A 16,361-nucleotide genomic window follows, 5' to 3' on the forward strand; every position below is an offset into this window, starting at 1 on the left:
AGGATCGCTGAAGCCCAGCCGGTCGAGGCTGTGGTGGCCGGGAGCGGTCAGTGCACTCCAGTCTGGGCAACAGAGTGAGACTTCAACTCAAAACAAAATAAGAAAGAAAAAGAAAAGAAAACTGCACTAGAGCAAAACCACTTCTACACTCACTACACTTCATTCCCTCCCTCCTTCCACACACACCACCTAGAAGGAATGCTTTTTGTCCCACGCATTGAAAGTAAGTCAAGCCAGGTTCGGTGGCTCAGCCTGTAATCCCACGCTTTGGGAGGCTGAGGTGAGTGGATTGCCTGAGCCCGCGGGTTTGAGACCCGCCGGGGCAACTTGGTGAGACCTCATCTCTACAATAAATCAAAAAAATTAGCCAGGTGTGGTAGTGTGCACCTGTAGTTCTAGCTACTTGGAAGGCTGAGGCGGAAGGATCGCCGGAGCCCTGCAAGTCGAGGCTGCCGTGGCCGGGAGCGATCACTGCACTCCAGTCTGGGTGACAGAGTGAGACTCCAACTCAAAAAAGAAAAAGAAAGTCATTCTTCTAAACATTATGGTTCCTAGCCGGGAGCGATCACTGCACTCCAGTCTGGGTGACAGAGTGAGACTCCAACTCAAAAAAGGAAAAGAAAGTCATTCTTCTAAACATTATGGTTCCTAGAGATCACTGAAGATCATCAGAGGAGAAAGTGATTAGTTAAGAGAACACCATGAATCTGCTCCTTTCACATTCTCATTTCTTACAAACAAGTGATCAGCAGAGGATGCAGGAGGGACAGGTAGTCATCCATTGTATAGAATGGCAAAATTGGAACAGTCCCTTCCTGTTCACAGTCCTTAATCCAATTAGGACAAAAACTGGAAAATTGGAAAATTATTTTAGAATTCCCATTCCCAAAAAGGACACTGGCAAAGAAATTTAAAGTTCACCAAGATTCTTTTAAGGATTTGCTAGGTCCATAATTAACAATATAGTTTTGGCTGGGCATGGTGGCATGCGCCTGTAGTCCCAGCTACTCTGGAGACTGAGGTGAGAGGATCGCTTGAGCCCAGGAGTTCGAGGCTGCAGTGGGCTATGATAGTGCCACTCTATACCACACCTGGACAACAGAGCTTTTTTAAAACGCTGTCTCTAAAAAAAGGGGGGGGAAAGTAATTAAAATAAAAATTCCGTTTTTTATTGACTGGTTGCTGGGTTTTTATGTTTTTCTTGTTAGAGGAAGGAGGAAGGGGTAAGGAAGGAGAGACAAATGGGGGGAAAAAGAGAAACCAGCATACAAAAGAATAAGGTTTAAACAAGGGTATGTGCCCTTTGGCAAGAGAAAAATAAGACAGAAAAAGAGATAAAATCATAATAATGCTGTGAAATGAAAAAACATACTAATTATGTAGTAAAGGCTGTGTGAGTTAAACTTAGGAAAAGGAACATTTCACGATACATATGAAGTTTACATAAATATCAGCATTTTTCAGAAGATAGATTATGAAACATTTTTCTAACCAAGATAATTATATCCATTCAAAACGGGCAATTACAAATTTGCTGTTATTGAAGACATGAATAATTCTTTATTCCAGTATATTAAAGGTTCTTCTGTATTTGGGGTTGTCAGTTCATCCAAATAAGCATTTGAATGGGCATATTCTATCAGTCAAAACCTGGCTTCCCGGCAACTCCTTAGCTCAAGGGTCCTCAAACTACGGGCCTCAAACCGTGGGCCACACACAGCCCGCCGAAGACATTTATCCGGCCCACCGGGTGTTTTTGCCTCCGCTGCCTGTCCTGCCTAGCAGCCGACTTATCCGGGCCGCAGTGCAAACGTGTGGAATGTGCGTCGCACTCTCCCACTCCCCTCCTTCTCTCCGTCTCTCGACTCCTCCTCTCAGTAATCTCAGGAACCATGCACTCAAAATGGCAACCATCTTTGGCAGCACTTATGTCTGTGAACAGACTTTTTCCAGAATGAAACATCTGAAATCTCCAACCAGATCTAGACTAACTGATACACACTTGCATCACTTGTTACGACTAGCAGTGACAAATATGGAACCGGACATTGACCATCTCATTAGCCAAAAGCAGGCCCATAGTTCCCATTGAAATACTGGTAAGTTTGTTGACTTAACTTTACTTGTTCTTCATTTTAAATATTGTATTTGTTCCCGTTTTGTTTTTTCACTTCAAAATAAGATATGTGCAGTGCGCATAGGAATTTGTTCATAGTTTTTTTTTTTAAACTATAGTTCGCCCCTTCAACGGTCTGAGGGACAGTGAACTGGCACGCTGTTTTAAAAATTTGAGGACCCCTGCCTTAGCTGTAACTCTTCAGATACTGCTAAGTTCACACTAATGGGTAGCTTTCTAATTTCTGCAGCAATTTGAGTAAAATGAAGCCTAAAGTAATTCTTTTTTGTTGTTAATTGTCTATCACCCATGAAAAAACTGAAAGAGTGAACAACTATGAAACAGAACATTTAATTAACAATCTGGCACAAAACAAGTGACATTTTTAACTGTGTACAGGACAATGCAATTGAGTATTAGCGATTATAAGTCCGCTGTTGATATATCCAACATAAGAAATTACTATGCAAATCAAAGAAAAACAATCTAAAAGTGTAAATAAGCTATTTTAATATGTGGCAAATGCCCTCCCCTCTTTTTTTTGAGTTGTGGTCTCACTCTGTCACCCAGGCTGGAGTGCAGTAGCACGGTAACAGTCACCACAATGTCGACCTGATGGGCTCAAGCGATCCTTCCACCTCAGCCTTCCAAGTAGCTGGAGCTATAGGCAAGCGCCAACACGCCCGGTTAATTTCTTGATTTAATGTAGAGACAAGGTCTCGCCATGTTGTCCAGGCTGGTCTCAAACCCCTGGGCTCAGGCAATTCTCTTGCCTCTGCCTCCCAAAGTGCTGGGATTATAGGCATGAGCCACTGCACCTGGCTGCCTATTTCTTTTATTTGATTTTTCTTCAGATTACTGTTAAATTAACCAAGTCTCTATTTATAATTCTATAACCTGTACATATTTTTTTAACCCTTCCAGAATAAATATGCTAACATAAAACCAATAGCTAGTATAAGCTGCTAATTTGGAAGACATGTTTTAAAGCTGTCTCTAATATTTTATACTAAAATAAAAATGCTATTTCTCTGTAAACAGTTTTTAAAAACACATTGTGACTATATTGTGAAGAGGGGCCAAAACACAAGATAATATTAAATGTCTGTTTAACTGTGACCTGTGCACATATTCTAACTATATCTACATAAACTCTTATCTACATAACCTACCTATATCTACACCTGAACCTTTTGGTCTTTCATTAATGGAAAGCCCTTAAAAAACACACAGTTCCATTAAATATGCCCCTAGCCCCATCTCCTACAGAACATACCTGTTAATGTTGTGACACATGCGAGGTATAAGCCTAGCCAGGAAAACAAGAGAGTCCCAGTCAGGTTCATCTTTACTGGAGATTCCACACACGTAACTGTAGGAACGACAGTCACCCTGAAAATATAAATATAGTCAAAGAAGTCAAAAGACATATTAAAAAACATTTTGTGCATGATGATGCTATTAGTAGTAATTTTTTAAAAATAAGAACACATTGTTTGAATAAAAGTATATACTAGGTGCTTCTCTAATAATATAAATATATCCCAAATTTAAATCCTATCTTAGTTAGCTCAGACATAAAGATAGCATCTAGTAATTTTAAGAATTTATTCTTTCAGCCTAGGCAACATAGCGAGACCTCATCTCTACAAAAAAATAAAAAATTAGCCAGGTGTGGTGGCACAGACCTGTAGTCCCAGCTATTCATGAGGCTGAGGTGAAAGAATCACCTGAAACTCAGGAGGTCAAGGCTGCAATGAGCCATGATCATGCCACTGCACTCCAACCTGGGTGATAGAGTGAGACCCCCAACTCAAAAAAAAAGAATTTATTCAACATATGTCAGAGATTCACTGGGGATAACCAGCATACTCAATTTGGCAGACAAAACCTGACCATGTTTACTAAGTCAGATAAGGAATTCTTAAGTGGCAGACAAAGTCAATTCATAAACATTTACTTATCAATTTGTTTAAACATGAGTTAAAAGTCAATATAAAATAAATATAATGCAAAATAAAGTTAATATAAAAATAAGCAAATGAAACTCAATAACAACTGACTCCCTTTTCCTTGTCCTATTTAGTCCAAATAATTTGTTTTAAGAAAAAATGCTGGGCTGGGCACAGTGGCTCACGTCTGTAATCCTAGCACTTTGGGAGGCGGAAGCAAGAGGATTGCCTGAGTCCACAGGTTGGGGACCAGCCTGGACAACATGGTGAGACCTCGTCTCTACAATAAATAAAAAAAAAAAAAAATTAGCTGGTTGTGCTAGTGCACGCCTGTAGTTTTCAGCTACTTGGAAGGCTGAGGTGGAAGGATCACCTAAGCCCAGCAGGTAGAGGCTGTGGTGGCCATGAGTGTACTACTACTGCACTCCAGGCTGGGTGCAGAGTGAGACTCTGACTAAAAAAAATAATAATAAAAAGAAAAAATCCCGGGTGTGGTAGCTCATGTCTGTAATCTCAGCACTTTGGGAGGCTGAAGTGGGCAGGATTGCTTGAGCCCAGGAGTACAAGACCTACAAAAAAATGTAAAAAGTAACCAAGTGTGGTAGCATGCACTTGTAGTCCCAGCTACTCAGGAGGCTGAGACAGAAAGATCACCTGAGCCCAGGGATCAAGGCTGCAGTGAACCAGAAAGTGTCTGACTTCCCGGCAACTCCTTATCTGTAACTCTACAGACTGCTAGGTTCACACTAACAAGTAGCTTTCTAATTTCTGCAGCAATTTGAGTAAAATGAAATCTCAAGTAATTCTTTTTGGTTGTTAACTGCCTATCACCCACAAAGAAAACTGAAGGAGTGAACAACTGTGAAATCCAACATTTAACTAGCAATCTGGTACAAAACAAGTAAGATTTTTGAACTGTATTCAGGACACTGCAACTGAGTATTAGAGATTATAATTCAGCCTCAAAAAAAAGCAATTAAAAAAGTAACAGATTCAGGCCAGGCATGGTGGCTCATGCCTATAATCCTAGCACTTTGGGAGGCTGAAGTGGGAGGACTGCTTGAGCCAAGGAATTGAAACCAGTCTAGGTAACAATTAAATTTTTTAAAAATGTATATGTATATGTATATGTGTATGTGTATGTACATGTATATATAAAGTAACAGATTCAGATAACTACCTAATATCCAGAATGTCACATTCTGAGAATAAGAAAATTCAAAGTATTCAAATGCTAATGTGATGGTATCTATAAAAGTTTAAAATGTACATGCTTTTTAAATCAAAAAATGATCCTACATAAATATGAGAAAATATATGATTAAATGCCTATAATAATAAAAACGAAAAAGTTTAAATTCCCACTGATGGAAGAATAGTTAAATTATGGCATACATGGAACATGAGGCAGTAATTGAGAAGAATAATCTACTTGGGAAGGCATGAAAACATAAGTTCATGGTGTTTAAAAGAAAAAAGTTTACGAATAATGTATAGCTATAATCTCTTATTTCCTTTTTAAAATACGTGTTTCTCAAAGGACACACACAAAACTTAACTGAAGAGCAGGAATAAGGAAATTTTTTAAGGTCTTTTGATTTTTTTTTACATTTATGATTTCCTCTGGTATTTAAAAATAAACCTCACTGCTCTACTAACCATGAATTATCATTTCTATCTGGGCTTGCAAGGATCTCAGCAGCAAAGGGGTAATAGATTTAAAGTTAAGTCTAATAACAAAGGAAACTTTCTTTTGGTGGGAGGAGTAGTAAAGCCTGAATAAGTTTCATTTTCAAAAAAGAAATCACTCATCTGACAAATTATATTGCCTCAAGCATCTATTTATCTAGAACACTTCTCTTAAAAAGGAGAGTGGGGAACTATTTCAACTCAGCTCCCTCTCTAACAGGAGTTTAGCATATAGAGGAGAAAGTTCTCTATGTAGATCTACTCAGTACTGAAAAAACTTTTAAGAATTAAATAATCTGTTTTCACTTCTATTTTTATACAGTAGGTTAATATCTACTTGTAAATATTACAGCAAATTTCAAAATGAATTTTTATAGGATACATGAGATAATCCACAAACCACTGAAAGAAAGAAAATTATTTCTATAACTCCAAGAAAGGTAATTTCAATAGTGATTTTTAAATAATATAAGCAGTTTACACATGCGGCCTTTAAAAAGGGAGGCAAAGATGGGACAAGAGTTCTGTAAATAAAATAGCTGGCTACCATTTCCATAAATGAAAATATTTTAGACAGAACATATGCGCAAGGAGAAATTTTAAAAACCAACAGATTACTACATCTAGGAAAAATATGCTGATTAAGTTTTACATGAATAATCTCTAAAACAGAACTTCTTTCTTTCTACATATAATTCTGCTATAAAAAGACAATATAACTACACTAACTCAGTAACTGAGCCTTATGCCATTTTGAGTTGAATTATTGACACCTTTCCTAATTTCCATTTAGCCACAACTCTAAGTAACAGAAAAGAAACTTTCCCATTCTCTGCCCTTCTGAACCTCTGTATCTCAGAAACTTACTAGAGGACCACATAAATAAAGAAGAATTTAATATAATCATTTTATAAGTAGCACTTTAAAATTGAGAACTATTATTTTCACATTTTTACAACTAGAAAGGTAGAATAATAAAGACCAAAAAATTAGCTGTACATCATCACAACCAAGGAAGAGAAATGATGTGTTGAAGGGATAGTGAACAAGACCTAAATGGCGGGACATACTCATCTGGGGGCCCTCTTACAGTTAAAGACTTCTAAAGCTAAGGGATATTTCACACCCAGAAGGATAAATGAGGACATGACCCCTTGACACCTGCCTCACAAAGCAGAAGTTAGCAGGCCAATCCTGCAGCAAGTGGTTCTTTTAATTTTCACTTTTGTTTTGAGTTGCCAGATATTCCAGAACTACGGTGGCCTGAATATTTAGTGCCTATAGCTACTCATTTCATAAGCATTCTATAAAATCTCTCCTTTTTACTTTTCTAAACTTGGTATACATATGTTCATATCTCACCTTCCTAAATAATTCCTATTCCAACACTAGTGAAAAGAGAAGTTGCAGAAAGTCATGTCACAGGTTAACGAATTCCCACAACTCACCTGTACACCTACAGTTTTAATCGGCAGCAAGAAGGCATTCAGTGAATGCTGACTAGTAATCTGCATCAGCTTTTCCTGGTCCTCTTCCGTCGTGCAGGCTTTGACTCTTTGTAAGAGAGTATGAGGCTGAGAAAACCAAAAAGACATTTTTGCAGGTTTTAAGAAATAAGGTATTCTTCTGCTATCTACTATCTTATGTACCTACACTTACTGATTTACAGCAACAGATCATATCTGGTATCTTCATGACATGTGTGTGCTATGCACTATACCAGAAATTCATTCCTGAGGCAAATTTGTTGCTGAGGGTTAGGGCTATAAAGAAGTTAAATCTCAGGATAAGAAATACAGGTTAGATTCACATATATCAAGGCTTTAATTCCCTGTCACCAGCAAGTGACACACTTCACCTGAGTCAAATCTTATCTCTAATAATACTTTTTGTCATAAAATCAATTTTGTTTTATTACAGCCATTAAGATAGCTCCACCCATTTCCTTTACTTATTTGCCTGGAATGTGATTTCCATTCTTTAACTTTCACTCCTTCTATCCCTAGGTATTAGTAATGTTCTCTTGTGAATAGACTATGCTTTTCAGATTACTGTTCTACACTAAAATACATTTTAGTTCTCAATCCAGTTTGAGAATCTATGTCTTAACTAGGCATGTTAGTCCTTTTAATTAATTGTGGGTTAATGATATGGTTGAATTTCATTCTACCTACCATATCTTACTCTGTAGTGACTATCTATCCTATTTTTTATGTTTATTTCTCCTTTCTTGCTTTCTTTTGAACTGGCGATTATTTCTCCTAGCTCATTTATTTCCCCTTTACTGGCTTTGAAGTTAAACCCTCTATTTCTATTCTTGCAGTAGTTCCCCTGAAGTGTTGACAAGGATGCTTAACAAAAAAGAACTAGAAATTGATCTTCCATATGACCCAGCAATTCCCCTATTGAGACTATACCTGGAGGAACTCAAATTATTCTACGAAAAAAGATACCTAGACACGTATGTTTGTTGCAGCTCTATTCATAATAGCAAAAACATGGAACCAACCATGCTGCCCATCGAAGCTGGACTGGATAAAAAAAAAAATGTGGTACATATACACAATGGAATATTATGCATCCATAAAGAAAGACAAATATATGGACTTGAAGCAACTTGAACGGATTTGGAGTCGATCATACTCAGTGATTTATCACAGAAACAAAGAACTAAGTTCCATACGTTCTCACTCATAAGCTGACCTTGAACAATTATAACGCTGTAAGAAAGCGATTGGCAGTAGTGGAAAACTGTCAGGGGAGGGGGAGTGGGATTGGCAGTTGAGGGAAACTAGGGGAGGAAGGGGCATACCTCATCAACAAGGGTACCTGCATGATCAATGTTTATATACCTAACCCTGAATTGTACCCCACATCTTATAATAAAAAAATAAAAAATAAAAAAAAGAGAGAAACAATCCTTCTGGCAAACAATACAAGTACCTACGAATGCTTTGACTCAAACCAGCCCCCTTGTTGCTTACGCACTATTTCAGTTTTACATTGTTACATATATTTTAAGAAACACTAAAAAGTAAAGATCATTATTTTTATTATTTTATACAGTCCATGACTGCTTCCATTTTACTCACTTATCACATTCTTTGCTTAGCATTCCTTCTTGTATCTCAGACCTTTCTCCCGGGAGCCTTTTGCTTCTCCTGAAGTTAGTTTTTTTAAATGTTGGTTCTCAAGCCCAGCTGCACAGGCAAATTACTTGGGTGCTCGGGTCCCATCCCAGACAAATTAAGTAAGAAATTCTAGGAAGATGGGTCAGGAATAGTAGTATACTTCAAGAGCTCCCCCAGGTGACTCTAATACACAGCTCGTTGAAAATCACTGCCTTTAGTTTCTTAAGAAAGGGACTGTTGGTAGTAAATTCTGTTTACCTGAAGATGATTTTATTTTGCCTGTGTTCTTAAAAGACAGTTTGGCTGTTCACTATAGCTAATTATTCTCTGTGTGTACTTTGAGGTCTTGCTTTTACTGTTGCTTTCAGTATAATAGTCTTTCCTTTGGAGGTAATTGATCTTTTCTCTGCAGTTGTTTTGTCCTTGACAGCCTATAATTTTTATGCCTACTAGGTGTCAAATTATGTTCCTTTATACTGCTAAGGATGTGTTATTTTTCCTGAATCTGAGGCACTGTGCCTTTTGCCAGTGTGGAGGAATGAATATATTTTTCTCTATTATCTCCTTCTAGATACAAGTTAATGCTTACCTTTTCATTTTATCTTAACCACCTCTACCCATATTTTCTTTATGATGATTTGTCCCAATATCTGGATAATTTCTAAACATCCACCTTTGGGATAGTATACTAATTCTCTCTTTAGCTGCTTTTAATTTCAGCTATGACTTTCATCACTAGAACTTAGATTTTTTCAAATATGCCCATCTTTAGTAGTATCTCATATCTTATTATTTGCAATAGTTTATTTCTATTTACTTTATATATTGTTTGTTAATTCCGGTATCTGAAGTGTTTGAGGGTATCGTCCTGCTAATTGTTTCCACTCTCATTCATGGTGCCTTACTTCTATATGTTTTGTATTTTTTTAACTGTAAGCTCATATTTGTTGGAAATCTATGGAAATTCCTTAATACCTAGTTGAAGACATTCTAAAGAGAACTGGCACTGTTTCTTGCCTGACTCCTGGAAGGATAACCAACCTAGGCCCACTTTAAATTAAAATTCTTAGTTTTCAGATCACACAGATTATATAAATTAGGGCCCCAAATCTGCAAGAAGACTGAGAAACTTTTCCATTCAACTTCAATTTAGAGCTAAAGTGTTGCTTGGTGTGAAAATCTCTGATCCAATTCCCAGCCCTTTCATGGACCCAAGATCTCATATTCAGACACCTGTCCATGAATGGAATTGTTAAAACCAAAGTTCTAGACCATGTAGGACTAGTAGCTGTCCTCAGAGGAGCAGACAACTTTGGCTTCTTGAATTGATGCTTCCAATACATTCCTGACTCAAAGGATTTCCCTTATTTTCCTGCAATAAATATAAAAAGTGTTTTTAAAATACTTTATCTAGCATTTTTAGGGATTTGGGATATTTAGCCTTATTTGGCTGGAAAGAGAAGCCTGCATCTAAGAATCTCTGTAGAATACTTTCTTCATAGCCATTTCAAAGATTAGAGTACTCTGAATTTTCAAATAATAAAACCTGAATAAATTCATTGTAAATACTGAAGTACAACAAGAATCTTTTCAACTCCTTGTAATAATTCACTGTGTCAAATTATTACCTTTTTAACACTTGCAGAAAAATCAGCTACTATTTTCAAAATATTGTTGGTTTCAGGAAAGTCCTTACAAATATAAGGTTCTTCAGCACATATTACTCTGATGGCCAGGCCAGGGCCTAAAGAGAAGAGTAACAATATTTTTAATATAAATTTTATATTTAATACAAAAATTTAATGTAAAAATGCCACTATTTTCAAAATATAAAATCCTTCCAAAATTAAAATCCATCTGCCATCCTTAGTGTTTTAAAGTATTTAATTTTCAAATGTAGCTACTAGTTTCTCATTCAATTCATTTTTTTAATCAGAGTCTCACTCTGCTGCTGCCCAGGCTGGAGGGCAGTGGCACACTCGCAACCACCGCAGTCCCAACCTGATGGGTTCAGGCGATTCTTCCGCCCCAGCATTCCAAGTAGCTGGAACCACAGGTGCATGTCACCATGCCTGGCTAATTTTTTTACTTATTGTAGAGACAAAGTCTCACCAAGGTGTCCGGGTTGTGGACTTAGGCAATCCTCTCGCCTCCGTCTCCCAAAGTGCTGGGATTACAGGCTTGAGCCACTGAGCACAGCTTCTACTCATTTTTTAGACTGCTTCAATTCTCTCCATATTAATGATTTCTATCTTCTATTTTTATAGTCTGTGTACTATGTACCACAAAACTCTTCAGTAAATATTTTTAACTCGTAGGATATGTGCCAATCTATTTTAAAATATTAAGGGAACTTTCCAGCATATACAAAAGAGAATAATGAACTACCTTATATTCATCATCCAGCTTCAACTACAAATGTAACTTTAAGAAAAGTAGTATGCTGGGCAACCCCTTCAGGTCCCCTCCCACTGTGGGAGCTTTTCTGTCCTTTCAATAAATCCTGCTTTCTCAAAAAAAAAAGTAGTATGCTGTTAATACGTGTGCATGCACGTGCATACATGCATATGCATACACACACACACACACACACACAAACCCCACAAACAAATAATAAGAGAGTGTTTAATTTCGAAAAATGTGAACTGGCATTTCTATTTTACCAAATACTTAAAAGTTAATAAAAACACAAGGTATTATGCATGGATCTAAGAATAACTGGATTCTGTTGCTTTTCTGTAACAACAGAAATCACTTGAGATGCCTGGTTATAAACAAAATTTTAGCTGTGTTCATTAATTCCTCAGTTTGAGAATAAACAGCTTACTTAAGATAAGCAGTAAAACCCTTTTTGTTAATGAAAGTTTATGTAATAGAAAGCACATAAAATAGACTAAAAATTCAAGTGAGTCAGCTGAAATAAGGATCAAGGACATAGGACTACTTGGCTTCTCTCTACTACATTCATGGACCACTCTTTGCTAGCAAGCAGGTTATGGACTAAAGGCTTTTTTGTTTGTTTTTGAGTTGGGTTCTCACTCTTTTGCCCAAGCTGGAGTACCGTAGAACAATTTGGCTCACTGCAGCCTAGTTCAAGTAATCCTTCTACCTCTGCCTCCCGAGTAGGTGGGACTACAGGTATATGCAACCACGCCCAGCTCATTTTTTAATTTTTTGTAGAGACAGGTTTGCTATGTTGCCCAGATTGGTCTTGAACCTCTGGGCTCAAGTAGTCCTCTCACCTCAACCTCCCAAAGGGCTGGGATTACAGCTGTGAGCCACCACACCCACCCCAGACTAAAGATCTTAAATTACTAGATCTGATTAATAGATGTGACAACAAGTGCTAATCACCACATAGGTTATACATTTTTAACACTGTTTATGGAGGCGATACGATGGGTAGGAGCATAAACCCTGAGGTAAAGATTACTGGAGATATAATCCCGGCTCCACTTTCTCATCTGCATTACTTCTGGCAAATTAGCCTCTGTCCCTAAATTTCTTAATCTGTGAAACAGGATAATACTAGCTTCTATTGTGAGGATCAAACAAGACAATATGCTTGAAGAAGCTGGAAGTGCTTAGCACATAGCAAATACTTAAGAAATGTTAGCTATTGCTGTATTTTTAAATTAATTAGGCCATCCTCCCAACTCATCACCTAATCACCATTACAGAGAGCTAGAAACTGAGGTACAAGACTTGTCCAAGTTCAAGACTAGTAATAAAAACAAGTTAAGACCTTCAATGCTAACATTAAATAAATATCACCTCTAATTTTTTCCTATATGACAGCAAATGACTATTTAAAATATTAAGTAGTTTTTATTTGTACATGAATTACTTACATAGAGCATTTTGCAAAGAATTCTCTGCACATGAGAGAAATGGTTCATCCATCCAAACAAGTCAGACATACAATAAGGATTTTAAAGAGCCAAGTTTTAATTCTCACTTCTTCCATAAAATGTAACAAGGTATGGTACAGAGAACACACAAGCTCTACCAGTAAGAATTGTGTGGTAATGTTATTAAAATAACTCATCTTGGTTTTCTTATCTGATGGCAATGTTGTATGTCAGACTCCCAAGGAAAATGTAATATTTAAATACAAATGGAAAATGAGTATTTAACACAATGAATACAGTAGGTAAACAAATTTGTTTACTACCCTTTCCTTCCTTTCTCTCATGTTACATATTCCTGGAAATGACAAATTATTTCAGAACTGTCTAAACTGATTATTCTTCAACATGAAGGTCTAAAGACAAATCAAGCAAAGTTCAGTTTTATTTTTTACCTGGAAATGGATGCCTAGAAACCAACTCTTCTGGAAGTCCAAGCTCTCTGCCTAAAATTCTTACTTCATCTTTATGAAAATCTTTCAAAGGTTCTATTACTTTTCCCTATGGGGAGGAAAAAGTCAATCAGTAAAAATTAGTAACCAAAATGGCATAGAAAACAAAGAGTAATAAATTACTGGTTTTTCCTGTTACCATTTTCCTTAGGTTAAAAAATTATTTTTAAAAATGCATACTTTAAAATATAGTTTCATATGTGCTTATAAGGAATTAGACAAACATTTTAGTGGTATTCTTATTTCTCTTTGAAGCACATTTTAAACATAAACCAGGATAATAAATAAATCAGGATAAGCCAACCCACCATCTCTGATCTCACTCTTCTTAGGATACCAGATAATTAACAAATATCCTATTAGTGTTTCAAAATTAAAACTCTCCAAATAATATCATCATGAAAGTGAAAAGACAAACCACAGGAGAAAATATTTACAAATTGTGTATCTGATAAAACCAGAATAACCAGAATATATAAACAACACTTACAACTCAAATATTTAAAAATAAGCAATGAAAAAATGAGCAAAGGATATGAATAGACATTTCTTTAAGATATGCAAATGGCTAATAAGCACGTGAAAAGATTCTCAGCATCATTAGCTATTAGGAAAACACAAGTCAAAACTACAATGAGATATACTTCACATCCACTAGAACGACTAAAATTTAAAAATACAAATAATTCACACTCATTAAAAAAAATAAGAAAATAACAAATGGTAAAGATGTGGAGAAACTGAAAACCTTGTATACTTTGGGTTGAACTTTAACGTAGTGCAACTGCTATAGACAAACAGTATGAAGGTTCCTCAAAAAAAAATTAACAACAGAAAGATCATATGATCTAACAATCCCACTCCTGGGTACACAACCAAAAGAACTGGAAACAGAGTCTTGAAGAGATATTTGCATGCACATGTTCATAGCAGCACTATTCACACTATCCAAAAGGCAGAAGCAACTCAAATGCTCACTAAAGAATAGATGAAACAAAATGTAGTGTATACATAAATCAGTATATTGTTCAGCCTTACAAAGGAGGTTCCACCACATGCTACAACATGGAGCACATTACACTAAGTGAAGTAAGCCATTCACAAAAAACCAATGCGGTATGATTCTACTTATACTTAAAGCAAATACACACACACAGAAAGCAGAGTGGTGGTTACCAGGGTTGGAGGCAGAGAGAAAAGAGTTGAGTTTCAGTTTTGCAAGATGAAAAGTTCTGGAGATCTGTTTCACAGCAATGTGAATATACTTAACACTATTAACATGTATACATAAAAATGGTTAAGATGATAAATTTTATGTCATGTGGTTTCTACAACAATAAAAAAACCAGATAATAGCAAGGCTTGGAAGGATGTAGAGAAATCAGAACCCTCATACCCACTGGTGGAAATGTAAAATAGTACAGTCTTTTTGGCTAACAGTCTGGCAGTTCATGAGAATGTTAAACAGTCAGCTACCATAGACCAAGCAATTCCACTGCTAGGTATATACAACAAAAAATGAAGACACATATCCACAATAGCTTGTAAGCAATATCCACTGTAGCATTACTTATAATAGCCAAAAAGTGGAAACAACTCAAATGTCCATCAACTGATCAATGGATAAATAAAATGCTGTCTATCCATACGATAGAATATATTTGGCAATAATAAGGAAATAATAAAAAGAAATAAAGTTCTGATACATGATACAATATGGATGAACCTTGAAAATATTACGATAAGTAAAAAAAGCTAGTCATAAAAGATCACATATAGTATGATTCCGCTTATATGAAATGTTCAGAATGAGCAAATCTATAGAGACAGAAAATAAATTAGTGGTTAGTGGTTGCCTAAGGCTGGCAGGAGAGGAGGGGGTGGAGGAAGACGACAGCAGATAGAATAAGAAATGGTTGCTAATGGGTATGAGGCTCCTTTTTGGGCTAATGAAAATGTTCTAAATTTAGACTGTGAGCCAGGCACGGTAACTCACGCCTATAGCCCCAGTGCTGTGTAAGACCAAGATAGGAGATCACGTGTGAGTTCAAGACAAGCCTGGGCAAGATAGGAGATCAAGACAGGAGATCACTTAGGAGTTTAAGACAAGCCTGGGCAACACGGCAAGACCCTATCTCTATTAAAAAAAAAAAAAAAGATTTAAAAAATTAGCCAGGCAAAGTGATGCCTGCCTGTAATCTTAGCTACTCAGAAGGCTGAGACAGGCACATCGTTTAGTCCCAGGAGTCTGAGACTACAGTGAACTATAATCACGTAACTGCACTAGGTGATAGAGGGAGACCCTTTCTCTAAAAGAATACATAAAAATAAAATGAGGCCAGGTGCAGTGGTCCATGCCTGTAATTCACTCTAGGAGACAGAAGCAAGAGGACTGCCTGAGCCCAGGGATTCAAGATCAGCCTTGGCAACCAGGCAAGATCTACAATAAATCAAAAAATTAGCCCGGTGTGGTGGCACACATCTATAGTCCTGCAGGTGGAGTCCACAGTAGCCATGATCATACCACAGCACTCCAGCCTAAGCGACAGAATGAGACTCTGACTCAAAACACACATACATACACACACACACACACACACACACATACACACATAAAGTAAAATGAGATGGTGGTGATGGCTGTGAATACTGACGGATAGGGGAAGATTCTCGTGTATCTAATTTATTTTTTAAAAAGTCCTCATAAGCTAGTACCTCTTCTCTCAGCTTTCTGATAAGCTCTGTGTCATTGTGATGGGTTTTGATGAGCTCAGCTTTGCCACTTGCAACAAGGGATGCACTTTCAATTAGATCCGGCCGTAAAGTACCCTGGGCAAGGAAAACCTCCTCTGGTTTCAGGTTCATTTCTCCAATTACTTCATTGGCAATCTATAACCAACAGGAGTAAGACAGACTTGTCAGAGATGATTTTTTTTTCTTTTATACAGTTGAGTTTTATACTTTTATCTAAACTTCTCAGACACCTTTTGCAATACTGACCAGGAAATAAAACTCACCAACCCTCAAAATAAACTCCTTAAGAATATGTGCTTTAAGCCGGGCTCGGTGGCTCAGCCTGTAATCCCGCGCTTTTGGGAGGCTGAGGTGAGTGG

The 16,361-nt window shown here is 37.0% G+C and overlaps 1 protein-coding gene across 1 annotated transcript in view; it reads right to left on the minus strand.

Annotated features, from left to right (window-relative positions):
* The window catches only part of GMPS (guanine monophosphate synthase), a 44,270-nt gene that overhangs the window by 4,599 nt on the left and 23,310 nt on the right, over positions 1-16,361 (minus strand). The window contains exons 8-12 of the mRNA XM_021719357.1: positions 15,964-16,137; positions 13,192-13,297; positions 10,517-10,632; positions 7,206-7,331; positions 3,393-3,508 (exon numbers count right to left, since the gene is read on the minus strand). Coding sequence (XP_021575032.1) covers positions 3,393-3,508; positions 7,206-7,331; positions 10,517-10,632; positions 13,192-13,297; positions 15,964-16,137 — 638 coding nt within the window. The remainder of the gene's footprint in view (positions 1-3,392; positions 3,509-7,205; positions 7,332-10,516; positions 10,633-13,191; positions 13,298-15,963; positions 16,138-16,361) is intronic.

Source organism: Carlito syrichta, unplaced genomic scaffold (genome assembly GCF_000164805.1).
Source record: "Carlito syrichta isolate Samal-C Ts95f unplaced genomic scaffold, Tarsius_syrichta-2.0.1 Scaffold314595, whole genome shotgun sequence".
Lineage (NCBI taxonomy): Eukaryota > Metazoa > Chordata > Mammalia > Primates > Tarsiidae > Carlito > Carlito syrichta.